The sequence below is a fragment of the Giraffa tippelskirchi genome, chromosome 4 (assembly GCF_054371585.1).
Source record: "Giraffa tippelskirchi isolate mGirTip1 chromosome 4, T2T-mGirTip1v1.2.pri, whole genome shotgun sequence".
Classification (NCBI taxonomy): domain Eukaryota; kingdom Metazoa; phylum Chordata; class Mammalia; order Artiodactyla; family Giraffidae; genus Giraffa; species Giraffa tippelskirchi.
In genome coordinates this window covers 161,400,408-161,415,853 of record NC_137278.1, presented here as the reverse complement: position 1 = coordinate 161,415,853, position 15,446 = coordinate 161,400,408, and the positions used below count along the sequence as shown (strand labels likewise).

At 34.7% G+C, this 15,446-nt stretch overlaps 1 protein-coding gene across 5 annotated transcripts in view; it reads left to right on the top strand.

Annotated features, from left to right (window-relative positions):
- The window catches only part of ANKS1B (ankyrin repeat and sterile alpha motif domain containing 1B), a 1,049,816-nt gene that overhangs the window by 124,980 nt on the left and 909,390 nt on the right, over positions 1 to 15,446 (top strand). For all 5 annotated transcript variants that reach the window (XM_081595385.1, XM_081595384.1, XM_081595383.1 and 2 more), the window contains exons 2-3: positions 22 to 102; positions 10,427 to 10,583. In XM_081595385.1, coding sequence (XP_081451511.1) covers positions 22 to 102; positions 10,427 to 10,583 — 238 coding nt within the window. The remainder of the gene's footprint in view (positions 1 to 21; positions 103 to 10,426; positions 10,584 to 15,446) is intronic.

Sequence of the window (15,446 nt, the reverse complement as noted above, 5' to 3'; positions counted from 1 at the left end):
GTGCTTGTGCTTTATTTGCAGCATCTGGCGAGGCCCCAATGTGAACTGCACAGACAGTTCGGGTTACACGGCTTTACACCATGCAGCCTTAAATGGACATAAGTAAGTGCCACTTATTTGGACTGGAATCTGTGTGTGTTTAGTCACATGTGATGAAGTTAGTTATGTCTGATGGTTCCTGTCTCATGTTGCCGCAAGTACCCTGGGCTTAGATGAATTTGGAGAAGCACCAGGTGTTCAACACTTGACATGTTGAAAGTGGTAGGAATGTTGCTGAGTATGAGTATGTGCAGAGTGCAGTTCAAGTCAAAGATCACACAGGGAAAATGGAAGAAGTGCCAGGACCATGTTAGTCACGTGTACATTTGGCATGGGAATGGGATAAACCAGGGGTTCCCAACCCCTGGGCCACAGATGGGTACTGGTCCGTGGCCTGTTAGGAAGCAGGCTGCACAGCAGGAGGCGAGAGGCAGGAGAGTAAGCAAAGCTTGTCTGTATTTACAAACTCTTCTCATCGCTCGCATTAATACCTAAACTCTGCCTCCTGTTAGGTCAGTGACATTCATTAGATTCTCATAGGAGCGTGAACCCTACTGTGAACTGTGCATGTAAGGGATCAAGGTTGCGTGCTCCTTGTGAGAATCATCCCCAAACCACCCTTCTCCCCACTCCCTGGGTCCGTGGAAAAATTGTCTTCTACGAAACCAGTCCCTGGTGCCAAAAAGATTAGGGACTGTTGGGATAAACCACTTAATGATGCCTCCCTACTTTCTGGGGTGTCTTCACAAATTATAGGGTTATTCACTAAGAATGAACTCTTTTAGTTGAGTCTTGCTCTTATAAGCCATGGCCACTTCCACAAACCTCTTTGAAATCCTCAAACTAAGCTAAAATACTTTCTCTTTGTCGTTCATGGATGGTCTCTCGGGTTTTAAACCTCTTTAACCTGTGGAATTATATTTCAAATAATGTGATAGTCTATGGTATGGAGAGTGAAAAAATGTATAACCATCAACACTATTTTATTGACAGTGTTTTAGCCAGGAAACCTAATGGTTTAGTGACCAAATGTGACGAGTCCTCTGAATGAGTCAAATGTTCTGTCGTCCTTCATCAGAAGAAAGATGACCCTGTTCACGTGTCTCCCCTCCTGTCTGTTTTTTCTTTGCTTTAATGATTCAAGTTAGTCTTTTCAGATCTGGGTCATTTCATTTCACTTCAATTGTTTTAAACATGGTAATTACTGCCTTAAAATTACTACAGTGTGCTAAGTCACTAAGTCGTGTCTGCCTGTTTACAACCCTATGGTCCGTAGCCCACCAGGCTCCTCTGTTCATGGGATTTCCCAGGCAAGAATACTGGAGTGGGTTGCCATTCCCTTCTCCAGGGGTTCTTCCCGACCCAGGGATCAAACCTGCGTCTCCTGCATTGCAAGCAGATTCTTTTACCACTGAGCCACCCGGAAAGCCTCCAAAATTACTGCTAGTTATCTTTTAATTTTGCATTTAACATTTCTTTCATTCTGTGAACTGAGACACAAAGGACTTAGTTATACTTGATTACACTTCATGGCCTTAAAGCTCCCATACAAGGACCTTACCATTTTTGTCATTATTTATCATTATGACATGTTTACCTTGAAACTTATTGCATAAATTGAACATTATCATTCTGTTTGAAGAATCTTTGAATTATGTAAAGTATCATAAAGTTAATGTTTCATTACTTAGATCCTTAGTATTGGAATTCCCAAATTGTGTTTTTTTTTCATCCAGTCCTTATTCTATATAATGTCACCTTATACCGTCGAACTTAGAACTTTTTATTTTGCTGAATCTTTTTCAGCTATATAGTTATCCTTCTCTAGAGCGGAAAATGTGTCCAGATCCTTACCATCTGAGTCTTTTAAAGGAATTGGTATTTATTCTTCTTCATACCTGAGTCATCAGGAGGGAAGTCAGTTAAATCAGCCCAAGCTGACTTCTTTGGCCATCTTAGTTGTGGATTCAGTGGCTCTGGTGGAACCATATTTCTTAGTCCCAGTTGGGAAGACAAGCTACTAAGTATAATGGACAGAAGATCTTAGGCTTGACTATTTGAGCTATACAACTTTTCTTGTTCTACCTCAGCTTGGCATTATTTCTCAAAATAATGTTGTACCCAAATGTCCCTTTCTTGATTTTCAGTGAAGTTTTAAGTAAACGTTTTTGGTTTATATGTGACATCCTATGAAGTTTAACCACTGAGATGTATTTCTCTGAGGCCTCTTGCACAATTTTTAGTTTTATCGTCAGTGTACAAAGTGAGGATAATTTAGGTGAGTTGAATAGCAGTCATTAAGCTTATCATAAAGAGATGGGGATTTGCCTATTTTTCTTTTAACATCTTTAATTGCAGATGTTCTCTGAGGATTATATATCTCTGCTTTGCTTTCATATAAAGGTATCATTTTTCTTTTCTTTCTTTTTTTTTTTTTTTAACAAAACCACTCAGATGGTGTTTCCTCCCTCTTACTTTCCCAGAAGAGAAAGATTTTACTTAGTGTCATCATACAGGTAATGGAAAAAAGTAGGAAAATTCTAATCCCATCTCTCCCTCCCTGCCAGTTATGTGACCTTGAGCCATTTAATTAACCTCCTATGCCTCAGTTCAAATGTACTGAATACACCATATTCCTTCTAATTATAACATTTTATGATATAATATTTTGTTATTTGTGGCTCAGTTAGGTACTATGATGTTACAGTTCTGAAATTTGGATTTTCATCTAGAAAGAATTCTTAATTTTAAATTATTTAAATTATCAAGGACTTTTAAAGTTAGAGATCATTTATTCTATCCTACCTTCCTTACTTCTTTTATTTTATAGATGGAGAAACAAGACCATGCTGGATAAGTGACTTAGTGGCCACTTAATCATTAAGGTGGGGCTGTATCTAGAGTCCAAGTGTATAATTTTACCTGTAATTTACATTATATCCCTCTGTGACTGTAGGCACATCAGTGTCCTAATTTCTTGTTGGTTTTTCTCTGTCACGTTATATACTTCTGGCTGCCTCCCATTACCATCAAGTAGTGTATTCTCATGGAATGCTCATTTAAATATTGCCATAAGAAAAGATATTTGTAGAATAAAAACTTGCCATAGAATATACCTCAGAGCCAGAGGACAATGGTTTTCCTTTTCTTCATCTTTGGTATTCTCACTTCAGATAGGTAATGAAACATTGTGCAGTATTCCTTCCAGGCAAGCCTTAGCAGTCAGCATAGAAACACTTCATTTCTATCCTTGTTCTTGCTGCTGTTGTATCCGTCAACTTTAGATTGTTTTCATAAACATGGTTTCTAGGCTGAAAGTGTTAGTTGTTCAGTCATGTCCAACTCTTTGGACCCCATGGTCTGTAACCCATCAGGCTCCTCTGTCCATGGGATTCTCCAGGCAAGAACACTGGAATGGGTTGCTATTCCCTTCTCCAGGGGATCTTCCTGACCCAGGAATCGAAACGGCCTCAATGGTTTCTTTACGGACTGAGCCACTAGGGAAGTTCATGGAATTATAGAGCTAGAAGAAATGTTACAGGGTCTTATAGTTTATTCATTTGCTTTGGACACATTCTCTCCCCTTTCCTCCAATATATAATCTGTGGCCTTCACACTGAAAATTAAGACTGTATCCTCACTATTTTGTATGTTTTATTGAGAGTCTTGTTTATCACTGCTATTTAGCCCACAAATGGAACCGCATTTTATATACCTGAAATATGTTATTTCACAATGAACAATTCATCTCCACTTAGCCAAATCAGGACACAATAGAAATTGTACTCTTGGTGATTTCCTGAGTCATTTGTAATTACAGATGAGAAAATTATTACTTTTAAATAATAGAAAAAACACAGTCAGAACAAATTTAACTGGCAATGATTGTAAATAAATTATTTCAATAGATAGGCTAGAGATTTATCTTTTCTTCTTTTTCTTTTTAAAATATGGGGGATTCATTGTCTCTCTCACATATTTCTTTTGCAAATTTGATTGCCTTAATTAATTCTCTTCTGAATAGCAATAGCAATTGCTTCTGAAATAGCCAACTTCCTTCCTCCTTCCCTCCTCCCTTTTCTTACTCCTTCCTTTCTTCCCTTCTTCTCTCCTCTTTCCCTCTCTTCCTCTTTCCTTCTTTTCTTTGCTCTTTCTTTTCTGTCTTTTAAAATAATAATCTTATTATTTTAATAATCCCTATAAAGTTTTACTAAACTTGTATGTTCATAGTTCATTCTGATTTCTCTCTTCTTAGAAAATTGCTGGTTTTTATTTTCTTGTTAAGTTTCATCTTATTAAACTATGTTGGGTACATTGTGATACTTGGATGCTGTTTTGGAAAATGTCAGTACTAAATTGTTACTGTATCTTTGAAATATGTTTGTTATTTAATATGTGTGGGGTTATTTTCTGTTCTTGCTTTTGATTCTTTAAATATTAATGCTGGAATCCTAGGCAGGGATTCAATTATAGATAATCCTCCATTATCTGTAATCAAGATTGTATCTCAAATTGGATCTAGACTCTAGATAGTAAACTATCTGCTGTACCTTTGATTTGCTCAGAATAGACTTTCTAATGAAAGAAGGGCACTTCCTCTAAAAATTTATATAATCTAGTCTATGAAGTTGCTCTTTGAATCACCTACGAATATCTTTGGTTGATCACTTCTTTCTTGGATTAGAATATTAACTGGTTAAAATTTGACTTTATTCACTCTATCTGGAAATAAATCTATGAGAGTGAATTCAGTATAAAAGGAGCTCCAGTTAGAAAATGCAGTGTATTGTCCTAAAGCCTTATGACCACGTTGAGCATATTTGCAACTTTATTTCCAAAAAGGAGAAATAAAATCTTCAAGAAAGTCTGAAATCAAAAGGCTCTTAATGACTTTGGGAATGTCATTAGTTTATTAATGGATAATTTGCATGTCATTAGTTTATTACATCCATATGAAGATGATTTGCATTTATTTCAAAATTCTTTGACTTACCAACAAACACAGGAGGATGGAATGAAATAAATGTCTTCAGTTGACATAGGGACACTTGCTATTGAGGTAAAGAAATTTGAATGTTGAATCTTCCCAATTAATTTAATTTTTCTTAGAATGTATACTTAAAAGACTTCTTAAAAGACATTTCATACTAATAAGAAGTATTATTTATGTCTATCAAAAAAATGAAACAAATTAAACATGATAGCAAAAATCAATATTTTAAGAATTCCTATTTTTACCTGAACTTACATTTTTAACCTCAAGCTGCAAAATGTTGCAGTGATTTAAACTGAATTATTATTAAACTTAATTGGGTATTTTGTTTTGTTCCTGGGAAATGGAATTATTTTTTTCTGTGATCTCATCAATTACATTTATTTTAGTGTTTTGGAGAATTTTTTGTCAAATTCTGTAAGAAAGATTACCACTTTATGTTTAAGATATAGGTATTTTCTGCTTGCTAGCTTATAGACAGTTTTCATCAATATAACTTAATATTTCATGCCAGATAACCAAGCACAGTCCACATATTCATGATACTTTTGGAAGATATAAGATGCAACTTAAATAAAAGTAAAAAAGAGGAGTTAACTAGGCTCATCATGGTGATCAGTTTGCAGTTGATACATATATCAGATCATTATGTTGTACACTTGAAACTAGAATCATGTTATAGTTCCATTATATCCCTCCCCAAAGCCAACTACCCCCAAAACCAAAAACAACTACTCTTCTTGTTTAGACATTAAAGAAAGTACCTGAAATTTAATTTGTTCTTGATAAGCCTGGATGAAAAAGGCCTGTATAATACATATTATTTGTGGTATACATGGATACATCATAAGAAAGATTAATGATACTTTATTGATTAACATTTTACTTAAGTTTCAGTACGACCAATAGGTACTCATTTGATCAAAGATATAACTATATTTCAAAAATATGTTTTTATATTAGAAATTTGAGTTCACCCAGTTCATTAGCTGGTATCTCTGAATAAGAGAAAAGATTTTAAAATAAATTTAAATTAAAAAATAAATTTTATAGAATATTTATTTAATAAAATAAGCTAAAAAACTTAAATATAAATAATAGTATTTATTTAGAATCTTGGTGTTCACCAAAGACAATTTTATAGACATGCAGATTATTCTTTTCTGATTTAGAAATTAGATGGTAGTAACTTACATAATGCAAATAATTAGTAAGATGGTCAGTTTTTTCACTGTATCATAACTCTTCCTGATAATAAATGCATATCACACACATTATTTGAAAATGTCAACAAAAATTGAGCCCAAGAACAAATGAAATTATGAATGGTTTGAGAGTAAAAGAAAACAGTATTGATGACTCCATCAAATTTTCCTCTTTCCTCTTAGAAAGGAAATGTTTTAGAAGTTTCAGAATTCTTTTTGATTTGCTTAGGTATTGAAGAATGAAATTAAAACCCTTCACATAATTGTCCTTTTTTAATATATGGATTTGGAGAAGGCTTTTTTTTTTTTGGTAGGATAAATTCTACTGATCACTCCCAGGTATTTAACAATGCTTCCTTTGGTGTTATTTTACCTTTTATTTAAATACTGATATATTTCAGTTAAAGAAAGAAGGCAAAAATTGTTTAACATTTGAGCAAACAGCTTTAAGAATAGTTTTTGATTGTATACAGTTTTATAGTAATATTCGTTTCTCACTTGATTCATACCACAACCCTTTTAGACCAGCAGCTGTATGTAATCTCTAAATTCCATTTTAACAGTGTCTGAAAGAGAGACATAGGTTATTTGAATTGTCCAAGATTGGTAAAGAATCCACCTGCAATTCAGGAGCTGCACAAGATGCAGCTTTGATCCCTGGATGGGGAAGATCCCCTGGGGGAGGGCATGGCAACCCACTCCAGTATCTTTGCCTGAAGAATCCCATGGACAGAGGTAGCCCAACAGGCTACCGTCTATAGAGTTACAACTATAAAACACTGATGAAAGAAATCAAAGATGACCCAAATAGATGGAGAAATATACCATGTTCATGCATTGGAATAATCAATATAGTGAAAATGAGTGTATTACCCAAAGCAATCTATAGATTCAATGCAATCACTATCAAGCTACCAGCGGTATTTTTCAGAGAACTAGAACAAATAATTTTGTATGGAAATATAAAAAACCTTGACTAGCCAAAGCAATGTTAAGAAAGAAGAATGGAACTGGAGGAATCAACCTGCCTGATGTCAGACTATACTACAAAGCTACAGTCATCAAGACAGTATGGTACTGGCACAAAAACAGAAATATAGATCAATGGAACAAAATAGAAAACCCAGAGATAAGTCCACGCACCTATGGACACCTTATTTTTGACAAAGGAGGCAAGAATATTCAATGGAGAAAAGACAATCTCTTTAACAAGTGGTGCTGGGAAAACTGGTCAACCACTTGTAAAAGAATGAAACTAGAACACTTTCTAACACCATACACAAAATAAACTCAAAATGGATTAAAGATCTAAATGTAAGACCAGGAACTATAAAACTTCTAGAGGAAAACATAGGCAAAACAGTCTCTGACATAAATCACATCAGGATCCTCTATGACCCACCTCCAAGAGGAATGGAAATAAAAGCAAAAATAAACAAATGGACCTAATTAAACTTAAAAGCTTTTGCACAACGAAGGAAACTATAAGCAAGGTGAAAAGACAGCCTTCAGAATGGGAGAAAATAATAGCAAATGAAGCAACTGACAAAGAATTAATCTCAAAAATATACAAGCAGCTCCTGCAGCTCAATTCCAGAAAAATAAACGACCCAATCAAAAAATGGGCCAAAGAACTAAACAGACATTTCTCCAAAGAAGACATACAGATGGCTAACAAACACGTGAAAAGATGTTCAACATCATTCATTATCAGAGAAATGCAAATCAAAACCACAAGGAGGTACCATCTCACGTCGGTCAGAATGGCTGCTATCAAAAAGTCTACAATCAACAAATGCTGGAGAGGGTGTGGAGAAAAGGGAACCCTCTTACACTGTTGGTGGGACTGCAAACTAGTACAGCCACTATGGAAAATAGTGTGGAGATTCCTTAAAAACTGGAAATAGAACTGCCATATGACCCAGCAATCCCACTGCTGGGCATACACACCAAGGAAGCCAGAATTGAAAGAGACACGTGTACCCCAATGTTCATCTCAGCAGTGTTTACAATAGCTTGGACATGGAAGCAACCTAAATGTCCATCGGCAGACAAATGGATAAGAAAGCTGTGGTACATATACACAATGGTTATTATTCAGCTATTAAAAAGAATGCATTTGAATCAGTTCTAATGAGGTTCAGTTCTAATCAGTTCATCAGTTCTGATGAAACTGGAGCCTATTATACAAAGTGAAGTAAGTCAGAAAGAAAAACACCAATACAGTATATTAATGCATATATATGGAATTTAGAAAGATGGTAATGATGACCCTATATGCGAGACAGCAAGAGATACACAGATAAAGAACAGACTTTTGGACTCTGTGGGAGAAGGCAATGGTGGGATGATTTGAGAGAATAGCATTGAAACATGTATATTACCATATGTGAAATAGATCACCAGGCCAGGTTTGATGCATAAGACAGGGTGCTCAGGGCCGGAGCACTGGGATGACCCTGAGGGATGGAATAGGGAAGGAGATGGGAGGGGTGTTCAGGATGGGGAACACATGTACACCCATGGCTGATTCATGTCAATGTATGGCAAAAACCACTGCAATATTGTAAAGAAATTAGCCTCCAATTAAAATAAATTAATTAATAAAAAAAAAAAGAGTCGGACACGACTGAAGTGATTGAGCACACACAGGTACCCATACACACACCAAGTTACTAAGTATTAGAGAGTTAAGACCTCAAACCAGATCTTGTGATTCTTCGCTGCTTTTGTTATTCTCAAGTATTGAATCCTTTTCACCACTTTGTAAGTTACTTATCTCAGAATGGAAGAGCTTATATAACAACTCTTACGTGGTGGAGAGGTGAGAAGAAGCATAGAAACTGGGCAAATTTCAGGTTTCCTTCTGATTTTCAGACTATTTTTTCCAAAGGTGATTTGAAGGAAGCAGTTTTACTTTTAAAGAATTTTATTTTTACTTGGGGCAAGCACTAATATTTGTATAGTGTTTTACTATTCATTGAATGGCTTCTCTTTTATGTTCTCATTTAATGTTCTTACCAGTGTTGAGCAATAAGCACTATTATTATTATTGTCTACAGAAAAGAAAAACAAAAATAAGACTAATTGATACTCTAGCAGTCATATTATTGGTAGTTTGCATAGCTGGGCTGCCTTGGTGGCTCTTACGGTAAAGAATCTGTCTGTAATGCAGGAAACCTGGGTTCGATCTCTGGGTTTGATCCTGGTCCCTGGGTTGGCAAGATCCCCTGGAGGAGGGAATGACAATCCACTCCAGTATTCTTGCCTGGAGAATTCTATGGGCAGAGGAGCCTGGTGGGCTACAGTCCATGGCGTCGCAAAGAGTCAGACATGACTGAGCAACAATACTTTCACTTGCATAACTGGTACTTTACATTCAAGGCCCTTAAATTCAGAGCTTATAAAATAATACTATTTTTAGAAAAGAAATGTTAAAAGGAGGTTTATTTTCTCTGAAATCTTATCATTAGAATAATTGTGTCAGTGATAGAACTTGTCTCATAAATAAATTTCCCTCTTAAAATGATTTCTTAGGCTTGGAGGAGGAAAGTGAAAGAGTATATAAGTATAAACAACACACATTCAAAGTATATTCTGTGCCATGGCTGAAAGTTATTAATTTTTTTCAATCTTTCAGGGTCTCTTTCCTACTGTGCTGCTTTCTCTTTTATATGAATTTCAATCCTTTATTCCAGTTCTCTGTAGGAATGATGTATAATTCCCTAAATGTCTTTTGGCAGGATGATAACTTTTTGTTTGTAAACAGGGTGTTTGCTTGCACCTCAACTCTTCCTTCAGACTAAATCTCAGATATAAGTTTTCTGGGAATACTCCGTTTTTAAAAAAGATGTGAAGAGGTATACTTTTAAGTTATTTTACTAAATTTGTTCGGTTAATAAAATTAAATAAATTTTGCCCAAAAGATCTCTAGTACTTGTATGGGTCAGTCAGTGAATGCTGTGTGTGTGCGCGCGTGTGTGTGTATGGTGGTAGTTTGTTCCAGGTAAGTAAAATAGCCAAATATTGAATAGGCAAACTCTTAAACCCAATTCTATGTCTCAGTACCTTGAAGGATTACTCTAAATTTCCAGTCAGTATCTAACATACTTTTATGATTATCTGTTTAATAGTAGCCATATTGTTCAGCATATTTTCTTCTGTTGTTGTATTTTTTTTTCCTTCTTAGGGACATAGTTCTCAAACTGCTTCAATATGAGGCATCAACAAATGTAGCAGACAACAAAGGTTATTTTCCTATTCACCTGGCTGCCTGGAAAGGAGATGTGGAAATTGTGAAGATTCTTATTCATCATGGACCATCACATTCCAGAGTCAATGAACAGGTGCATTTGTCAAGTATTTGCTCATGCTGTGATTTTTGAGAGTTTTGTGAATTCAAAGCCACATTGAAAAATTGATTATTTCTGTCTTTACCCTGCCAAAGACCATTCTACTGCTGAATTTGCTAAAGGAGATATTTGAAAACTTCTTTGGCATTTGTTTATAGGTACATTGGCACTAAGTTGGACATTTGTAAAGATATTTGTTAATAAGAAAATCCCTCATAAATGAAGTAGTTCTAGTATTTTTGCCTGCCTTACATGAGCATCCATTTTTTAGTTATTGAATATTTAAAGATAGAACAGAATTCACATTCATAATGTGAAAGTAGTTTTTCTTAATAAAATTTTAAATGCTAGAACAATAATGATAGCTATCATTTGCATAATACCTTACCATTTACAGAGCACCTTTATATTAAATGCTATTTTGTGAATTAAAATGCAAATACAATGTATACAGTTACTGCTGCTGCTGCTGCTAAGTCACTTTAGTAGTGACCGACTCTGTGTGACCCCATAGACGGCAGCCCACCAGGCTCTGCCATCCCTGGGATTCTCCAGGCAAGAACACCTGGAGTGGGTTGCCATTTCCTTCTCCAATGCATAAAAGTGAAAAGTGAAAGTGAAGTAAGTAACTTACTGCCTAGAGTAAGTTCAGTAAAACACAGCAGCAGGATGAAACTGACAGATAAAGTAAAAATATTTGCAACTACATAGTATCTATGTTACACTTAATGCATATATTTAAAAATAATGCCATTCTCAGTGTTCTAAATAAATAAGATCACAGATTCCAGAAAGTAAAATACAGTCCTCTGGTACAGTATGATAACAAATGAGCTCTGCATGCCCCCTACTGTTCCCATTTTGTAAAACTATATTTGAAAACCAGCGTGCAGCCCAACAGTTGAATTACAAACAGGGCATTAAGCTGCAGGTTGTCAGCTGTCCAGTATCGATGCAAGGAGGTTACTCTAGGGCAAGCATGTGTAATACAGTACAATTAGCATATTGTTCATATGGGTACAGACTTTGCAGATACTTGACTGAAATTCAGATTAAAAATGAATACTTGCTAGCTGTATACAGCAAAGGGAAGAAAATATAATATTTTTCTTATATGAAAATGCAGTTGTGTAAAGAACTAATCAGGAAAAATGTTTTATTAATTGGAAAAATGTCTTGTTAATATATATAACAATAAAATGTCCATGTTTGCATGTTACAAAATGCAGAATATTTTTATGAGAATAGTATATTCAAGTCTTTACAAAATGATGGTATGGCTGTCTTTATCTATCATGCTAAAAAGGAAATTTATGAGAATGATCCCTGTTCCTCAGAAAACCAAGTTAAAAGATCATTGGTGGGATGAGCCATCTGGTGGTTATTCTTAAAACTGAATGCCCAAAGCAAACCTAAAGTAATAAGATGGAAAAACAAACCAAGGTTAAACAATGGAATATTAGTTTCTACAAATAATATTTTTTAAATGACATGAAAATAAGGAAAAAAAAACCCTAACCCTAACCCACATTTACATTTAAATGTTGAAGATTTTAAGTAGCATAGAGAAACTGTTATTTTCTGTGATGTTGAATAAATCAATTTAAATATAAAAAAATTTTTTTTGAGGAGATTGGACTTCAAAATTCTTTTTTAAATTCTGTTACTTTATGTTGTGGTTTCTTTTATAAATGAGTTGAAATTTTTTGAGATTCTTTAATATCATGTTTTCCATATTTTTTGTTTGTTATTATGTACATACTCCTTTAGAACTAACATAGATCTCTCATTCAATGTTATTTCTTCTAAAAGTTTCTGATGTAGAAATTTTGTTTTCATAGGTAAATTTTGATTTTAGCTTTATCCCCCCCCAAATGGGACAGAAGTATACTAATTAATTATATACCTTTATGTATTTAAGCAATAGAGGGCAGGAATGAAAATGATAATGAACATTAACTGAGATTTATGATAACTGGGCAGTTTTACCTACAATATGTTATTTAATTAATTCTCACAATTCTCTGAAGTGATTGTTATCACTTCCATTTTATAGACGGGAAATCAGGCTCAGTAAAGGTAAGTAACGCATATAAGTTCACACATTACTGAGTGACTTAAACTGAGACTTGGACTAAGATCTCTATAATTTCAGAGCCCTCCACAATAGTGCACTGGCATTACATCATAAATCCTATCACTTATGGAGTGCTTGCTATATGCCAGGCATTGTGCAGAGTACTTCATCTACATTATCTTTCTAAGCTCTACCATTGCCTAATGAGGTAGGTATTACTTACTGTTCCTGCTTTATATATGAGGAAACCACCTTAGAAAGACTAAGTAATGTCCCCTTGATACCACAGCTACTAAGAAATGCAATTAGTACCTGAACTCAGTTTTTTCTGATCCAAAGCCCAAGTTTATAACCAGTAATACATTATGTTATGATGTTAAAATTATGCATAACCGTCAGGGCTTCATTCTGATTTCTGAATGCTACCTTTGGTTTATTATACAGCTTTCTTTCAAAATAATTCTAAGTTTCATTTTTAATATTTTAAGTTTATGAGGCATTTTCCCATATGTTATCACCCTTGACTTATTAGTTGTATTCTAAGGTTATAGGGAAGGTAATATTCTAATTTTATAGTAAGATAGGTTCAGAGATGGAATGATTTACTGTTGCTAATAAGCACATGTTAGCACTTCAACTAGGGTCACCATTTTATGCTGCCCTAGAATTAGTGGTCAATTTAGAGTGAAATGATTTTGAAAACAAAGTGGACTCTGCCCTAATTATGGTTTTTATAATTGCCGCATCTTTCCTGTCTTTTGTCACTTCATTTATTATTTCTTTTTCTGTTATATATGTTTTCAATTTATATTTCTTTGTATATTCATTTTTTTTCCCTCCTGTCTTTCCTCCCTCTTTTCTTTTCTTCCACCTGCTCCGTTTTCTCTTTATTTTTGCATTAGGACAAAAACCAGAGGAACCTTTTCTAATAAGTATATTCACCAAAACTTCAAACTTTGCATTCACCAAAACTTCAAATCCAACTAGTATTAGATAGTTTCCATTACTGTTACTTTGAAGTAAGGCCTTTGGTAAATAGCTTTTTTAAAGCCAGTTTCATACTGCCACCCATTGTCTGGAATTGTCCTAATTTTTTAGAGAACACTTATCCGATAAAAAAGAAGGAATTCAAAACAGTTTAAGAATGTTTAATGTAGACATCTGAAGAACTGATGCTTTCAAACTGTGCCTTGGACTGCAAAGAGATCAAATCAGTCAATTCTAAAGGAAATCAACCCTGAGTATTCATTGGAAGGACTGATGCTGAAGCTGAAACTCCAATACTTTGGCCACCTGATGCGAAGAGCTGATTCACTGGAAAAGACCCTGATGCTGGGAAAGATTGAAGGCAAAAGGAGAAGGGGGCAACAGAGGATGAGATAGTTGGATGGTGTCACTGACTCAATCGACATGAGTTTGAGCAGTCTCTGGGAAATAGTGAAGGACAGGGAAGCCTGGCATGCTGCAGTCCATGGGGTTGCAAAGAGTCAGACATGACTTAGCAACTGAACAATAACAACAAAGTGTAGATATACTAACAATTATTAATTAGTATGTTACTGCAGCCTATTTATTTCAAATTGGATTTTTTTAGACCACTAGTGACTATGTATATGAGTATACAACCATGGTTTTTCTAAAGATACCACAATTGTGATCTTCACTGATGTGACAAGCCAAGTGTATCTTAGATATTATGGATAAACTCTATGAATATTTTCTCCTAAGTCTTGAATGATTGAAATATTTGTTTTGAGATCTGAATAGTGATAATTGGAGTTAATAGAAAATTTCAGTTTTGCACTTATAATTTCCTAGGCTAAGGCCTTTGCAAGGTAGAGAGGTCTTTGAGGAATTGTTTCATAATTCACTTTTCTATTCCTCAAAGAGGTGCTGTGTTTCTTAAAAATGAGATTTAATCTCTTTTCAACCAATGGGAAATTTGGTTTAGTCAAGAGGCATATTTCTATATCATATTTTCATGGTTTAAAGTAATAAGATTGATTTTTAAAACAGGTTTATAAGACTTGACCAGATAATAAAATCAGGGAGTGTAAGCCTCTATGTTCTAAGTCTCTGTGAGGAAGAAGACTATGGTAACACATTTAAACTAACAACAGTAATGGCATCCTCAAAATGCTAGAAAAAACAGTATCTCCTTTGGACCCCCATCTATCAGATCATAACTTTTTGTTGACTGTCCTTAAAGAGTATGTTTTTCATCTGAGTTTGGCCTTCAAAGGCTCTCTCCTGATACTTTTTGGAAAGTAAAATAGTAAGAAGCTTTTTTCTGTGCTTTTTTCCCCCTTGTCACTCCTCTTTTTAAGTTTTCAAATCTACTCTCTACTCTCAGCTTACTTACCTGCATTGTTTTATCATCCAGAGCAAGACTGAGTTACTTTCTGGAACAATAACATTTGTTTGGGTTTGAATGTTTAGAACAGCTGTCTAAGCAGCTACTTCCTATTTCAACTCAATTGGTGTTCTTTTGGGCAAAATCCATAGAAATTCTGCTTTCAGATCATTAATTTTCTGTTTTTATTCCTTGACAGTATAGAAAAACATGGCAGGCAGTGTGGTACAATGGAAAAAGCATAAATAGGTTTTGGATTCTAATGATACAGTTTCCAAAAGATCCTGATTCTCCATGGACATGTAGTTTAATCTTTTTGTATTTTAGTTTCTTCACCTATGAAGTGGAGATGTTAATATTAGTCTTGTAGGATCATTTGTAAGGGTTAAGGGAGACAATATATGTAAAGTTTTTATATACTGAGCAA